The 16,336-nt window shown below is 47.0% G+C and overlaps 1 protein-coding gene across 1 annotated transcript in view; it reads right to left on the minus strand.

Moving 5' to 3' along the window:
- Positions 1-16,336, minus strand: part of TBX4 (T-box transcription factor 4) — a 38,113-nt gene that overhangs the window by 13,055 nt on the left and 8,722 nt on the right. Inside the window, exons 4-5 of the mRNA XM_061368496.1 lie at positions 10,624-10,743; positions 8,664-8,811 (exon numbers count right to left, since the gene is read on the minus strand). Of these exons, the coding sequence (XP_061224480.1) occupies positions 8,664-8,811; positions 10,624-10,743 (268 nt within the window). The remainder of the gene's footprint in view (positions 1-8,663; positions 8,812-10,623; positions 10,744-16,336) is intronic.

A 16,336-nucleotide genomic window follows, 5' to 3' on the forward strand; every position in this document is an offset into this window, starting at 1 on the left:
TGGTACCACATCACTTGATGCAATGCAAACTTGCCTTGAAATCACCAATAAAATGTATTCACTTTCATATGAAATTTGGGGAGTTGATTTAAGAGCACTCCCTGTTTCACCAAGGTATCGAATGTCATATGATGCAGTGGTTGTTATAGCAACAACCCTTTTTATATTGAATAGTAAATGGCTACAAAAAAGCCGCATAATTTTATGGTGGCTCCCAGGGGATCACATAACTAATATAAAATCTCTCATTTTAATATATTTTCTGCTTCTTTCTTCCTTCCTTCTATTCTCTCAAAGTGAAAAAGCCCTTGAGCTGAGGCTGGCCCTTGTCCCACAGTGGGAAAAGGAGCAGGGGCACAAAGGACCAGGACAAAAACCCCACAGTTCAGTCACCCGTGTGAAAAAAAAAAGGAGTATGATAATCAACAAGGCTCTTCCAGAATCACAGCCACTGCTGCAGTTTATCTCTTAATATTTAACACATTTGACAGCATCAGACATCCCAAACCTAACTTTACAAAGTAGATGGTACAGGAATTGCCCCACGTGTGATACCCAGGGTGGAGGTGACATCTCCAGGGGAGAGACGGTGGGAGTGCAACGCTGCATCCACCTCAGGAGCTCAAAGAGATACACCACCCTAAAATAAGCAGTTAAACTCATAGAACCATTTAGGTTGCAAAGAATCACAGAATGCTTTGGGTTGGAAGAGACCTTAAAGCTCATCCAGTTCCAACCCTTGCCACGGGCAGGGACACCTTCCACTAGAGCAGGTTGCTCCAAGCCCCATACAACCTGGCCTTGAACGCTGCCAGGATGGAGCAGCCACAGCATCTCTGGGAAACCTGTGACAGGGCCTCACCATCTATATAGTGAAGAATTTTTTCCTAGTACCTAATCTAAACCTCCCTTCTTTCAGCTTAAAGCCATTCCCCCTCGTCTTGTTAAGATTACTAAATTCAACCAAATAAAACACTGCATTCAGACAACCTCTACAGCAGCTAAAACACTAGCCCTAAAACAACCTAAACCTCATCCAATTTAGTTTCGGTCATATCCAGGAAACATCACCTTGTTCTGCTCAAAGCCTGGCAGCCTCACAGCTGTGTGGCAGTACCCCAGTGGTGGTGGGAAGGGGCTCTTTCCAGCCAGCCCCATTCCTGAAGCCAGCCAGGCTGCTCCCCGCTGCGCTGTCGGAGGAGGAGCCTCTCAAACCCACACGTTTGTCCTGGCAATCAGCACAATGGGGGGGGAAAAGAAAGGCTGGAAAATCCTGGGAAAAGATTCAGCATGAGCTCAGACAAATTGTTCCTTATGAGATTGCCAAAGCTGGGATTTTTTACCTTTTTTCCCTCGGTCCTTTTTTATCTACTGTCAGCTGAAATTCACCGTGTTTCCTGACTTGTGATACAGCTTTGGTGTGGAGGACAAGTCCATCTCCACACAAGCTCATGAGCACCTGAATGGCCCAGATATGCCAAGCCCAGGTGTGTGACCCTGGGACATCCCCTGGTATGTGAGCCAAAGTGTCTCCTGCAACACCCAATGCCACTGCCTGGCCCCACAGTACCCATGAGCACAAAAGGCCTTTGGCAAGCTGTGACCTCTTTGCTTGCCCCTCTCCAGACCCGCTCCGCACCCAAGACTGAACGGCAATTTCAGGATCTGATTCTACTTAAACTTGACTAAAATACACTGCGTTTGGCTCATATAAACCAGTAACATAACAACAAAAAGGTTTAACCTAAGAGATGTAAATCTTTTCAGCCAAGAGCTCCACGGATTCATTCTCACCCAGCTATTTAAACTGAACACTTGGATCTATTCATCCTGGTGAAACACATGTCATTCCCAGCGACACACAGCTCTGCTCCTTTATTTTTGCAGGAACAAAGCAGACAATGTAAAACTTTATGTTGGACTTCATAATTTATCTGAGCACCCCTGTTTCTCACATCAGCTGAAATACATCTCCTAAAATGGATGGGTAAAAAGAAGAAAATCACCTTTTCATGGACATTCTTTCAGCAGAAGACTTAGTGATGCTCCAAAAAAAATGGATTTAATATTTGGGACTAGACAAAAGGGTTTTTTTCAAGTTTTAGATGGACTGTGAAAAAAGCTAGTTTAGGAACAGGAGAAATGTATGTATATGAAATTCTTGTATATTTCTTATTTTTTAATATAAATATAAGAAAATATGCATGTATTATATATTCCATATATATATAAAAGAAATCATATGTCTGTAAAAGAAACCATATATATATAAAAATATATAACAAATCTTATATATTTAATATAAGAAATCTGTAGCTGAGAATAAGGATGTGAAACTGCTGTCTTGCCACAGAGATACTGCCATATTGCTCTCACTGAGAACAAGCAGGGTGCAGCCAGCAAGTCTCTTCCCATCAGGCAGGACCTTGCCTGGAGCTGACACAGCCCCATCCCTTCAGCCGCAGGCGATCCTCAGCCCCACATCAGGGCCATGGGGAGGCTGCTGCTGAGGCAGCACATAAACCTCTTAGCAGCCCCCAGTGAGGAAACTGCTTGGCCACAAGTCACAAAGCAAACAAATAAAAAAAGAAAATAAATCTAAATAATATTTAGCATTTTTTTATGAGATTACTGGGCCATTAACCCCATTGAAGTGCCTGAGTGTGCCTGACGAGAAGACGCAGGAAAATACTGAAATTGGGTTATAGAAAAATGAGAGAAACCCCCAAGACTAGGAGAAAACTTAAGTCTTTCAGTGATAATCAAATAAAACCAAATGTGCAAATAATAAATCTGGGGAGAAATAAAAAATCATCAGCATTAACGAGTGAAGCCAGTAAGTAGCAGATTCAGGTCAAGAGAATCAGGACTATCACTTAAAATGCTATCACAAGTGACAGACCACCTATGATATCCTGTAGCTTTAAATATCAGTAGATTATATCTCAGAAACTAAAATAACCCCACGCTTCAAGAGCAGGTAAAAGGCACCATCAGCCACCAAGAAGCAAGATAGATACAAGGTATATAATGTAACCAAGCTCTGCAATACTGTGTTGAGGGCAATTTAGTGAAATACCTACTTTTATTCGTCACAACTGCCACTTCCAATCTTAATTTATTATTACCAATGTGATGCTATCGCCCTCTCCAAGCTGGCCCATGAGAAAGTCTGAGTCCTCTGGTAGAGGTTTCATTTCACTGGAGTCATTAACGACAGCAACAACAAAAGCAGAAACTCCTGACGTGATGTGCTTGCTCCTCTGCTGTTTTCCATGTTACTCCACATCTGCAAGCACTGGCCTTATGTGGCTCTGTGCACTCACAGCCTGCCTAAAATCAGCCGGAGATGGGGCACAACAGTAGGATAGGGTTTTCTTCCAGATACACTGCGTATGGTGAGACAGGCTTCCTTAGAGCTGCTGCCCAGCTCACCTTCAGCTTTGCTGCATACTGAAAAACCCACTCGAAAAAGTCTTCAGGAGCAAAGCTGGACTCCTGCACTACCAGCGTGTCTCTGCAGACAGCTCAGGAGCCACCAACCTGCAGCCCTCCCCAACTGGACCTAAAACTTCACGGCCTGTGCTCTTGCCAATAACTGAAGGGCATCCTCATGTCCTCTCCATCTATCATTGGCAGAGTGTAAAACCAAATTAAAGTCTGCCCTGAACAACAGCCTCTGCTTCTTTCCAGCAGCCCTCATGTTTAAGAGCACTACTTAACCTGTGCTGGGGGGTTTCTAGCCCTTGCTGGTCATCCTCACCATCCCTCAAAGTATATTAAGTACCTTTACGTACATTATGATGTACCTTTGATTACATGATTATGTATCATGAGCAGGAAAGCTGGCTGGGCTGGGAGGTTGCTCACTGTCAGGCACTGCACACCACCTCGTGCTGGGGGCACTGTGGGGCAGATGTCCCCCGTGCCCCACACTGTCCCGTGGGAGCAGGGTCCCTTTGGCATCCTCAACGGCTCTGCCCACTGCCCAGGGCAGCACTTGCAGGGTCTCAGGGAGCCAGGGCTGAGGAGCTGTGCTGTGGGTTATCACAGCTATCTGTGCCCCAGGCACTCATGCTGTACTGCTCAACCCTGCATGTAGGAAAGAGACGACATGATGCCAGAGCTGCAAATCTCCGCTGCTTAAATAATACCTGGAGTCAAAAGATGAAGAAAAGCCCAAAGAACAAAACAACAAAAGAGCCTGATTAACTGAAATGCTTTGCACAAGTGAACAGCCTCACCATGGGTCCAAGCCAAAGCCCCTCAGCAAACCTCCCTATACCCCTTCCACAGCTTCACACTCGCCCTGAGCATCCTTCACCTGCTGGGGCTGGGAGCTGGAGCTGCCTGTGCTGCCCCACAGCTCACTGGCCATAAGGACCGTCTCACGGGCACCCTCCACCGCTGTTTACATACTTCAAACCTCTGAAGAAGGTGGAATTCCATTCATGAGCATTTATCACTACAGAGATACTCACTCAATATTTCCCCATGTGCCCTGAACTAACCTTCTGAAGGGAATAAAAGTATTATGTTATCCTTTCAAATGGAGAGGTTATTTTTGTGCATCGTCTACGGCTGCTATTAGCTAACCCATCTGCTATCACTTGAAACGACAAAACCTGGTTCATGATGAAGGAGTCATTCCCATTTTTCACCTGGAAAACACAGCTAGGTACTTCCCAGGCAGAATACACTGGGAATGAGTACAGGATGTGCCACTTTTGCCCAGCTCCTGCTATTTAAGAGAGAATCTTAGTCTCTGCAGTGTGCAATTGCCTATTATTCACATGGCATTGGAGCACAAAGCATCGGCTCTGCCAGAATCACTAACCCGTCACTCGCCAGCCCCACATAAATCAAAGGCTCTGTCAGGTTGATTATCTCTGCATGTAAAGATTTGAAAACACATAAATTAAGATTTTACTCTAAGCATAGGTGGCTTACAATGCTTTCTTTGGGATCAGATAGACCTTGCCGCAGCTAAATGTTACAGTGGCTGCTGATTTCTTAATCCATTGTCAACATGAGCATTTCTCAGTTGTTAAGCTTGGTGTGAAAGAAGCCTTTCATGGTCAAAAAGTCCCCCAAGAGGAAAATATACAGCCCACATTTTCAGTCCGTAGTGTGTGAGCTGGGCACTGGCTTACCTGCCACAAAACCTGCTTCAACCAGGGGGAGTTCCAGGCAGATTACAGAGCTCTGCACTTCACTTGTTCCTATTTCAAATCTGCATGGTTTTATGTCTCTGCATTGAAAAATGCCTCCCATGCCTCTGACTGTAACTAATAATTTACCACAACAGATAACCGACCAGTGGAAGGAGCAGGAGTGAGGGTTTGGGCCTGAAGAGGAATGATTGGTGGCTGGGTTTTATGGGTTGGGTGTCAGAAAGCAAGTCTTTCCAGTGCCGCCTGTACCGCATCCCCTCCTGCCAGCACAGTGAACAATCTTCAGTCTAATTCTGTGGTTGCAGCAAGGGCTTCAGCTCAGTGGATTATTAATTAAGAGGCTTAATTTGCTTAATTTAAGCCTCAAATGTACCTACACTTCTCTTTATGAGCTCTGGAGTTGCTTGTCCCTGATGTCATGCAGCTATTACAGCACATGGATGCAGGACATGGATTCATTTATAAACGAGTTCATTGAAATCATGTGAAATTTCTGCCTGTTTTTCAGGTCAGATCCCAGGTGTCCAATGGCCAGGCTCAGAGAGGCTGCACCCCCACATCATGATGTGTTTGCCCTTCAAAACTGCATCTCATCACTGGAATGCACAGCGGCTGTGGACGGGGACGAAGCCCAATAGCTTGTCATGCCCCCGCTGCATCTGCAGCTGCATCTGCATCCATGAGCATCAGGTCCTTCTTGTGAGACCCCCGCAACACCACATACACTCCAGCCTGACCTCAGGATCAGCTCCCCATACTCGATGTTAACTAGTAGGTGAACAAGCAGGGGAGCTGGAAGAGCTCCTTTGGGGTTTTTTTGTCCCCAGATAAGCATCTAACAAAAACTTGGTTAATCCAAAAAAGGAGTCTCTAATACAAACGTATCCCACTGTGTGCCTCTCCCCTGCCTCCTTGCCCCTCCTGCCCCCAAGGAACAAGTGGTTTCTGTCTGAGCCTTGCACACTGGAGCATGGCACGGGCTGGAGAGGACTGCTCACAAATTGCTGCAGGATTTTGGGATGCCATGAGGAGCTGGAGCCTGAGATAGTGGCAGCCAGGTAGGGAGCCCGATGCTGCAACACCTGCAGGCACCCACAGCAGCGAGGGTGGCAGGGAGGGTGAGCCAGCATGGCTTTAGCTGCACAGCTGCCCACACACTGAAAAAAGCACCAGTGGCAGCCTGAAGAAATCATCACTCTGAGTGGTTTTGAGGTTTGGAGAGAATCAAAGACAAAAGGAAATGGCAGGGAGGCTTCGCTGGAGTACGAGAGGGCAAACAAACCCTGTGGGGTTTCCGACTTGTTTTTCTTAGGGAGCTTTGAGAGAGTGTTTGCAGTCGCTGGAAACGTATTCCTAGAAACGAGACACGGTTCTTATTCCTAACACCATGCCTTTGCAGCAGGGCGGTGCGGACTGCACCGTGCCGGGCACACACCTCGCAGGCACTGCCTGCCCCAGGGACATTGGCCACTCGTGCAACAGCAGAGCAGTGCTCAGCATGAGCTGAGAGGAGAACTCATGCTCTCCTCATACAGAGTCCAGCTCTCTGCCATGTGCACAGCAAAAGTGAAGTACCACTTCTCTAAAGGAGATGATTAATTTGGAAGCCTAGCAAGGGACTGTCTGAGAAGGGGCTAAATCCCATTTAGCCAGGCAGGTTGTCAGTGCCTGACCTGGGCACTTAAAACAGGTTGTTTCAGGCATTTTCCCAGCAGCACAAGGCAGAGTTCAGGAACTGTGGTACAAGGCTTGCCTGGCACTAGGGGACTGAGCAGGGCTCCTCTGGGGCATGGTCACTGCATCATGCTGCAGGTATCGCCCCAAAACACAAACCAGAGTCGGCTCTGTGCCACTGGGGAAGCTTTGTGAGAGGACAAACAGGCTGTTTATGGAAAAGGAGGAAATCTCCCCTGCTAAAATGCAGTGTCAAAATCACAGTTAAAAAAATGACAAAGTCAGGAAAAGCCAAACGTTTAAAGCTGCAAAACCAACACTGCACATCCTGTTTGTTTTACGGCCACATCGAACATCCTGTATGTTTTATGGTTTACATTTTACAGTGTAAACAGTCATATATTAGGCTACACAGTTAACCAAGGGAAAAAACACAGGAGTAAAAGAATGCCACGTGCAAAGCAAGCAGGTCGGTACGGCTGCTGGCACCAGCACATCAGCATTTGCGGGGTTTACATCATTTTCACTGTGCAGCCCTTAAAGCAGTTGCTTTCATTTCATTTCCATGGTGCTTTCCCCCTTAAAGGAGAGTGAAGGGGAGAGATCGCCTGTGATTAATAATGCCAGCATTAAATGGTCCTGATTAGTCTTTGAAGCTCACACATGTTTCATTGGGGTCAGTAGGTTGGGGAAGGGGGTCAGTTCCCGGCGCTGCTGGCCACTGGGTTATCACTGTGTCACAGTGCCAGAGCCCAGCTCTGCCGCGGCACCGCGGCAGCGACGTGCGGGATCGGCACCTTTGCTTTGGGAAGTTCAAAACTTGCAGAAAATCATGAATACAACAAAAAAACCCCACTCTATTTTTAATAGTGTTTTAAGCTGATTGGGATTTCCTGACTCCAGAGTCAACCCCACAAAGTCTGATTTAGCTGGGTCAGAATTACACTTTCTGTATGGCTTTAAGCGGCATCACGACAACTGACTCCATAGGAAACCTGCTTTTAGAGGCTTGATGTATGATCATTTTGAGCAAGACAGATACACCCCTTCTCACTCTGCACCCTTCCTCAGGACCTTTTCACAGCTCCCCTTACTCCCTGAACTGCTGCTGCTGCTGAAAACAGTGGGAGGTTAAAACCCACATTTGATGACACAAAGTAGATTCTCTTACCTGTGGTACTAGGAGGAGCTGATGGCACTAAACCTAAAAGGATTTTAAACTCCATCTTCCCTGCCTCCAGCCAACGATACTTGTGTATTTTTACATGCAAACCAGACAGGTCCATATTGTTACACGCATTCCCTAAACACTCGTTTGCCTGGCAGGCTGGAAGGGCCCTTGTTCTGAATTACTAAATGCATTGTGGTAGATAACTGTGTACTTCCGACTTCTGCTCTCACAATACACATGAATTAAGATTTTCCAAATAAAACACTTTTTATAGGGATGACAAAACCAGCTTGAAAATAACGAGTTTATGCAACCTGTTTCTGTGAGCTGAGTGTACCACGCACAGCAACAGCGGGGCTAAAGATCCCACAGCGCTGCCTGCAAAGATGCTGGGCAGAAGATAAAAGGCCGGTGCCATCAAGCAGGACACATCTGAGCAAGTCAGAGGATGCATTTCCAAGCACGCAGGCAGGAATGGTGGCTCCCCTCCCTCAGTGTTTCCCCATACAGCTGCAGTGGCAGCACAAGGTAAGTACTGCTCCTCATAATTATCTGTGACATCGCAACCAGCATCCTAGTCCAGACACAAATTCAACGTCACAGGTGCACCTCTGACCAAAACCCATGCAGAACATCTCTCTTACATGTCCAAAGGGATCCAGGTGGTTGTTGGTGAGTTTTAGCTTCTGAAAGGACACCAGCTGCCGCATCCAGTGCGCTCCCGTGGCTGGTGAGTCAGGGTGCACGTACAGCCGCCCCGGCATGGCCGGCTCTGCCTTCCCTGCCACCATCCTGCAAACACAGGTGTACACATGGCATTACCTCGGCAGCAATCACCAGCCCAGACATAGGAGAGCATCCTGTCCTTGAACTCGACCCCCTGATCCTCCCACCAGCCCTGGGGGGATGCACTGGGTCACAGGGGTTCAAGAGGCTCCTGCTGCTCATGGAGGTTTCAGAGGTCCTCATTTCAGCATCACAGGCTGGCAGAGTAACCCAGTGCTCCAGCACAGTATTTGCTTGGAGCAGAGTCTCTACATGGCAATTGTATTGCCATGGGTCAAGGAGGAGATCTCATCTGGGTTTTTGGAGAGGATGAAGCCATCAAAGGCCTCTCTGCAAAGGGAAACGGCATCATACACTTCCCCAGGAGAAGGTACCTGTGAGCAGGAGTGGGTACCAGCATGCGTGCACCCTTTGTAGACATGCAGGGTTCCCGCAGACCCCAGCCTGGAGGCAGCTCCGGTAGGAAGAGGTTGCCCCCAGCTCCGGAGCTGCATGCTGGCACATGGTACTGCTCCTCATACCCTTCTGCCAGTTCCCTTTGCCCCCACACCAACACCAGCTCTCACAGACACAAAAGCAAACCATGAGACATCCCTTAATGGCAACTCCCTCATTGCCACGCATTGTTCTCCTCTTATAAAAGCAATATTACCAAAACCAACAGAGACTTTCCAGCAGCAATAAAAGGAAAAGGAGAAACAGCTCTAGGGCTGGCAAAAGCTAAATTAAACAGAGCTAACAACTATCCATCATCTAGGGCTTAATGCTTAAAACACAAAGTGGCCGCCGTGCCACAGAGGCCCTCCGTCCTCTCCTCTTACCCAGCGGCACTCCAGGGCAAAAGTGAACGGAAAAGGGGTCTTTTGAAACTAGAGCAGGCCTAATGTGCAAGTAAATTATTAGTGTTTTATAGAATGTCACCAGGCTCGCTCCCATTAAGATGACTATGAAATTTTCCATTGCTCATCTTTTCACCAGGCAGCGGTCAGTGGAAGGGTTTGGGAAAAACCACAGTGAATAGTCACAGTGAGGGAGGCTGCTGAGGGTATTTGGGGGTAAAAAAGCAGAAGAGAAAACAACATGCTTCCTTCGTCAGAAAGCAAAATCAGAGCTGCCTCTCGGGTAAGTAACTTCACTATCAAAGGCCCAGGGCAGGGAAGAAAAACAGAAGAGGAAGAAATTACAGAGGAAGAATGAATTATAGGAAAAATAATCTTTAAACGAGGTCTGGCTTTGGACTGCCATAGGGGGGATCACTGCTCCCTTTGCTGGATCAACATGGCTGAACCAGAGCTTGGAGTAAACCGCCCCATGTTTTTCTTTATAACCAATCTCCTAAAAGCAAAATATTGCTATAAAAGAAAGGAATTTAAGACTTTTCTCAGCTCACATAGATGCCTAATTTTGAAGGCTAAAATGGACCATTAGATCATCTTGTCCAGCCTCTGGTATAATGCAGGTTGTAGCTTCACCCTCCCACACTTGTATACAGCCAGATAACCTATGCTTGGCCTAAAGCATATCCTCCGAGAAGATACCCAAACTTGAGCAATTTGGAGATGGACAATCCAGCACTTCCATCAGCAGCTTGTTCTAGCAGTTAACCCCCAGCCTGTTGAGAATATTTTATGTTTGTCTGGTTTTAACTTCCAGCCATTGGCTCTTTTGCCTATTGCTGCTCCTCCAAAGAGAGCTCTGGGAAGCTGGCATCTCTCCCATGGGAAGGTATTTATGTTGGTTCCTGATCTTGAACAGCAAACGGCTGATCCAACTGCAATTTTCTAATGGAAAAGAGGGCAAACAGAAATGTTCTCTTACCATTTATTGTCACAGAATTTATACCGGTGGTCATCAGCTGGGACGATGTCTATCAACAAGATGTACTTGGTCTTGGGGTTCATTCCGGTCACTTTAACCTTGTAACTAGGAAACATCCTCCTTAGGAGATAAAAGAGGGTTAACACATTAGTGAGCAACCTCTGCAGCTCTGGAACTGATGGAAGCTTGGAGCAGCACCCCAAGAGACAGAGTCACCATGTGATGGATTCATGCTAGGACAAATGAGCTACAGAACATTATTGCTGCTTATACATCACCTGAATTAAACTTACTCTTTCCAGAGTATGGGCTTCACAGGGCCAGCACAAAATGGGGCACTGGTATGGATGAGGGTATATAGAGGGGGGTTGTGGGCCAGTGCCAGGAAAAGCTGGCTGCAGAGAGAAATATGGGATGGGGGTCAACATATCCGTCCTATAAAGGAGGCTCGGGCAGGGAGCCCCCATTACCTCAGCAGGCTCCATTTGGCTTATGGCAACCTCAAAAATGCAAATTTCTTGATGCCATGAAAGTCATGAACTCTGAGTACAGGAGAAACTAAGTACATGCTACTGTCTCATTCACACATATGTGGTAGCTGAACCTGTCTTCCTTTCCACAGACTAAAAACTAAGGGGAGACAAAGGGTTAAGCCCTGCAGTGGTGCAGCCAGCCACTGCTCTCCTGGCTTTCCCAAATTTCCCACATTCACAGCACACTCACTAATCCTTGTTGGAGTCAGGACCACTGCAGAGCTCCCACTGCAAATGTGCCCATCCCATGGATTTAGCATTGACTTTAGCAGACACGTCACATAAACCAGCATATCACTAAAAAATGCTCATATATAGCTGAAGAATCTCTGCAATATTAAAGAATATATTTTTATAAAGCTAGAATAAGGAAACCATTATGTCTGGTCTTGCGGTCCAAAGGAGATGGCCCTGATGAGTACGGGCACAGCCACGGGTTTCCTGAGCCCTCAAGACTGCATCAGGAGCCAGGATTTGCAGGATCAGGCACTTTGCATCCTCAGAGTAACTATTTTCTTGGCTCCCTCTTCCCAACCTCCTCCTCATCCAGTAAAACACAGCTCACCACGGCCTTCAAGCAACTGGACAGAAGTCTCCTTTCTGCCAGGACAAGGGCACAGAGGATGAGAACTGCTACATCCTGGTCATTCTAATTACCCTAATTAAGAAAGGCCCAAATCCTGATGTTGTTTCTCGCCACTTTGCCCCTTCTTTATCCCCTGCGTGTTGCCCCCATGCCCGGCCAAGCTGGCCCAGGTCTGCAGCCCCATTTTGTGTCTGCTTTGGGAGAAGGCAACAAAATGGGCCCTGTTCAAAACCATTTCAATTGACTCTTTTAACCACCCTGCATAAACTCCAGATGTTTACCATGCAATTAGCTGGGACTAAAAAGGGGTGGTTTACCAATGTCCGTCTTTGATTTTCATTCATAAACTCTGCACCCCTCTTAACCTTGTCCTCCTACAGGTGAGCACCTGGATAAATACAGTAGGACATTTCAATCTGTGAATACACAGCCCAATTCACACATTGAAAAAAACATTGCACAAGGAATCCAATCTGAATGCCAAGATTTTTTTTCCTTTAATTATGCCTTAAAATCACATTTGAAAATGAAACAAAATAATAAAAAAGGAGAAAATTATTAAAACCCAGAAATAAGGTGGACACGATTTGACAGATCCTGCATCATTCCAGGTGAATGCCCTGCATTGGGGATTTCTAGAACATCTCGCTTCTGAATATCTTTTTTTCTCAATCATTTCATTTACTGTAGGACATCCAAGCTGCTAAAGTAGCCCGACTGATATATTGTAAATGTTAAGTGCTTTTTTAATGGCATTTAAAATTAAGCTTCAGCATATGGAGTTCATACAGCATGGACATGCCTGAGTTTATAATGTTCTTTGGTATAGCCCTCTAAAATAAATACAAAGAGCCAAAGTACTACTATAATATATACAGCTGAAATTCTTTAAGGATAACAAATGGGGTCTCACATCTGATTGAAGGTGTTGCTTAACTTGCGAACCGCTCGCTATCTCGCAGTGGTAGCATTGTACTCAGCGGCCGGCAGACCCAGCTACAACCAAGGTTGCCAACTCTCAGCATTCTTTTCCAGGAAAACATGGGGTAGACTTTAGTAATCTGGCTGTGCACGGACATTTCATCATTATTATTAGCTGCTGCGTTTTGCTTTATGAAAAAAAAAAGAGAAAAAGGCAACTAATGTGCTGTCCAGGGACTTGTCAGTTTGATTTTCTTAATGAAAACATATTTCTCAACCCCTTGGCAGAGACTCATTTAGAAAATATCTCTTTGCAACACGATACAAACATGGGTTGTGCATTTCTGATGGGAAGGCATGACAAGAAGAGCTGGGTCCAAGAAAATGCAGTCACACAGCTTCAAGGTTTTCAGACGAAGGCAAGCGAGAGCACTTAATGCCATGTCCTGGCCCTTATTAAATGTCCCATTTGAAAGAGGGGAGCAGAAAACCACGACGGAGGCACTGGGCTGCACCAGCCCTGCCCGGGAGCAAGGCCGTGCCTACAGTAGGTCTATAGAGCTCCCCGTCAGCCCTGGGAAGGGGCCAAAAACCTGCCTGCTTCCCCAGATTTACTACAGGTCAATGGCGCTACTCACAGCCATGGCTCTATGCTCAGTAGTAGCTCTGCATAACGGGTCCCTCTGCCAGATCTCTGCAGGCAGGAGCTCCCAGGCGGATGGGCGTCTCCATGGAGAATGCCTTGCTTTGGCCAGCTCTCCCTGACAATAGCTTGCTTCATCATCTACTGCTTGGGGACCAGCGGTGGCAGAAGAATAACCAGCACTGCCAGAAAGACTTGCCAGCACCTTGCCAAGCTCTGGGAAAGCTCAGCCTGGCTTTGGTGGGAGGTCTGAAGCAAGAACCAGGCAGAGCCACGTTTTACCCACCCTCTTCCCCACTGCCACACACAGCTCCAGGCTGGGTGAGGGCTTCCCTGTGTGGAAACCAGTTATGAAAACTGGGAATTCGGGGCTTCCCAGGCAAGGTGTTCAAGCAGGCAGCATCTGATCCTCACTGACACCTACTGAGCCAAGGGTGGCTGTGCAAACAGGGGAGCTCAGTGAGGTTAAGCGTTGGGCACATATGCAGCACAGCATAAACCATTACGTGATGTTTAAGCCACCAGTGAACAGATTAAGAGCAGCAATTCCTGGCCTCATCCTCTTTTGTTCAGACCCAGTGCCTGGTCAGACTCATTGTTCTAAACATGCAAACACCACTGTCAACCCTGCTGTGGGAGAGCCCAGGACTGAACCAGTTTCTTCCCCTTTCTGCAGTTTAAGCAAGGTGTGTCTCTAACCCACCAGCACACATTAAGGGCAGTCAGCAGGGCCACTTGAGCAGGAGCCACGGAGCCACGGAGCCACCCTTGCCCACCCAGGGACCAGCCACGAGCCCACAGAGTGCCTGTGCAACAGGCAGTGATGCACAGGGGATGCAGCGATGCACAGATGCACAGGGGATGCAGTGATGCACAGGGGATGCAGCACAAACAGCCAAGCATCAGCCCTGGCAGCCTTTCTGCAAACCAGAGTCAGCAAGGCTCCAGTTTTGGACATGTTCAAAACACACTTCTTCCCTCCAGCTCAAGCCAGTGAAGAAGGCACCATCCAGACTCCTCAGCACTCTTGATGGTCTCCTGCACTCTTCAAAACCCTCTTTTGGGTTATTGACAGGCACATTTGTACCTCCCTCCCTGCACTGGCAGGGGCCCAGCGCTGTTGTGTGAAGGCAGCAGTTCTCAGTGTCCTTTGGAGTGAAAAACTGAAATCAGTTTTTATGTTCACATGAGAAAGCTGCCCTCAAAGAAAGCAATCACGGGAGAAAGACTCCTGTGCCTCACTCCTCTGCGAGCAGGACAGCTGATACTGCATCAAAACACCATGGTCTGGCACCCCATTGCTGGGGGATGAAGTGCAGGGGGATGCCCTAGGAAGGGCAGAGGAGCTGGCTCTGGGAACCAGGGGTAACTGAAGCGGGGCCGGCATTGCTGGGGCTCTGCGCTGCGCTGCCACAGCCCCAGCTAAACCCTTCCCCACCGCTCTGTGCAGATGAAATGTAGCAAAAACAGTAAAAGCCAGGAAAATAAACAAGCAGCACAATTCTGCAGCCCTCCCAAGCTTCAAAGATGATGTGTGAGTGAATTATTTGTTCTGATAATGAAGCAGTCATTGCTTAGCTAAGTTTATGCTAGGCACATTTTATCTCTGCATGATATTCACAAATTGTTTTAAAATGAACTGTTAGAATAAGCATCTCTTGTTTATTTATTTATTCTATTACTGTCCAATCCCCTTAACCATGGAGCAGTTACTGACACGGAGCCAAAGCTCCTATTATGTTCAAACAAAGTTTAATTAATGTTTAATTGGTTGGTTGGATTTGGAAGTGAGTGATAAGAGGAAAGCTTTGCTTTTGTTTGGGGCAATAGTTCCCAGCCTCTTGGGCTCTCCAGGCTTGGCCACTTCTGGGTATCTTACTTGTGTTTTAATCCTCAGGGACAGGCCCGGTTGGTCCTGGAGAGATGGGCAACTGCAGGGTTCCCAGGTCCAATGAAGTCTTACTTTTGGGGCAGGGAATAGTAAGCAGAGTAGCCAAGAGCATCAAACCCAGCAAAGAGCTCAAGACACTGAACCGAGCACCAACTGCCCCATCCTGTGTGCCAGGACCTGTGTGTCCCAGGGACACTGGCTCATGCCTTGATACTACTGAGTGACAAAGAGTGGCCTCTGCAACCCCCTCAGGTGTCACCATCTTCCTGCTCACAAGGATCAGATCTGACCTTCCTTGCTTAGATACAAACATCATTTCTGATGCCCCTACTGATGCATTGGCTGGGAAGGGGTTTCTCTGACCAGCAGGGAAGACATGGGGAACTCAACCAGTACTTCCACAGAAAAAACTGCATGAAACCAAGACACCTGGGTCTCTTGGAGTAACCCAAGTCATGTGCTCACTAAAGGCTGTTGGTGTTCTCTGAAGCCCAGGGAAATGTGCAGACTGGTGCTCACTGTGGTGTGAATGGTGCTTCAGATACTACCAAGCACTTCCTTCTGTCCTTTCCAGGGGGTAAAATGTTCCCCATCTCCTCAGCAGATGAAGTCCTCTTTTCAAAAGGAGCGTCAATAAGACAAATAAGACATTTACAGTGCTTGGTTTTGGGATGGTCAAGTAAAGCAATGTCTGGATTTTCAGAAGTATTGTGCTGCATGGTGCTGGAAAGGTGATGCTTATTAGACATCAGGCTGTGAAAGGATCAGAAAAACAAGAAATCACTTAACATCTTGGCTAAAAAGCCATATCATGGCTGAATGACCAACTCCTCAGAAGCTGCTGGGCATGCTGAGATGCCTCCAGTGATGGTTCCAAAGCACTGAGGTAGATGACATGCTTGCATCCCTGGTAATGACTAATGTGGCTCCAAAGTCTTGAGAGTTGGCCATGGCTGCCTAAGGATGCCTCTCCTTTTCTTCATTGTTAGGAGGGAAAGGAATGGCGTGCAGAGGCTTCAAGAACCATGTTTCCATTCTGATGACCTTTCTTCTTTTTCCTAATTTCCCTTCTTTTGACAAGTATTCCGTCCACTGACTTAACGCATCTTTAAAACTAATATTCTCCAGGGCAGATTCAA

The sequence above is a fragment of the Neopsephotus bourkii genome, unplaced genomic scaffold (genome assembly GCF_033783945.1).
Source record: "Neopsephotus bourkii isolate Nb327-2 ecotype Australia unplaced genomic scaffold, CSIRO-AGI_Nbou_v1 NB_140, whole genome shotgun sequence".
Taxonomy (NCBI): Eukaryota; Metazoa; Chordata; class Aves; order Psittaciformes; family Psittacidae; genus Neopsephotus; species Neopsephotus bourkii.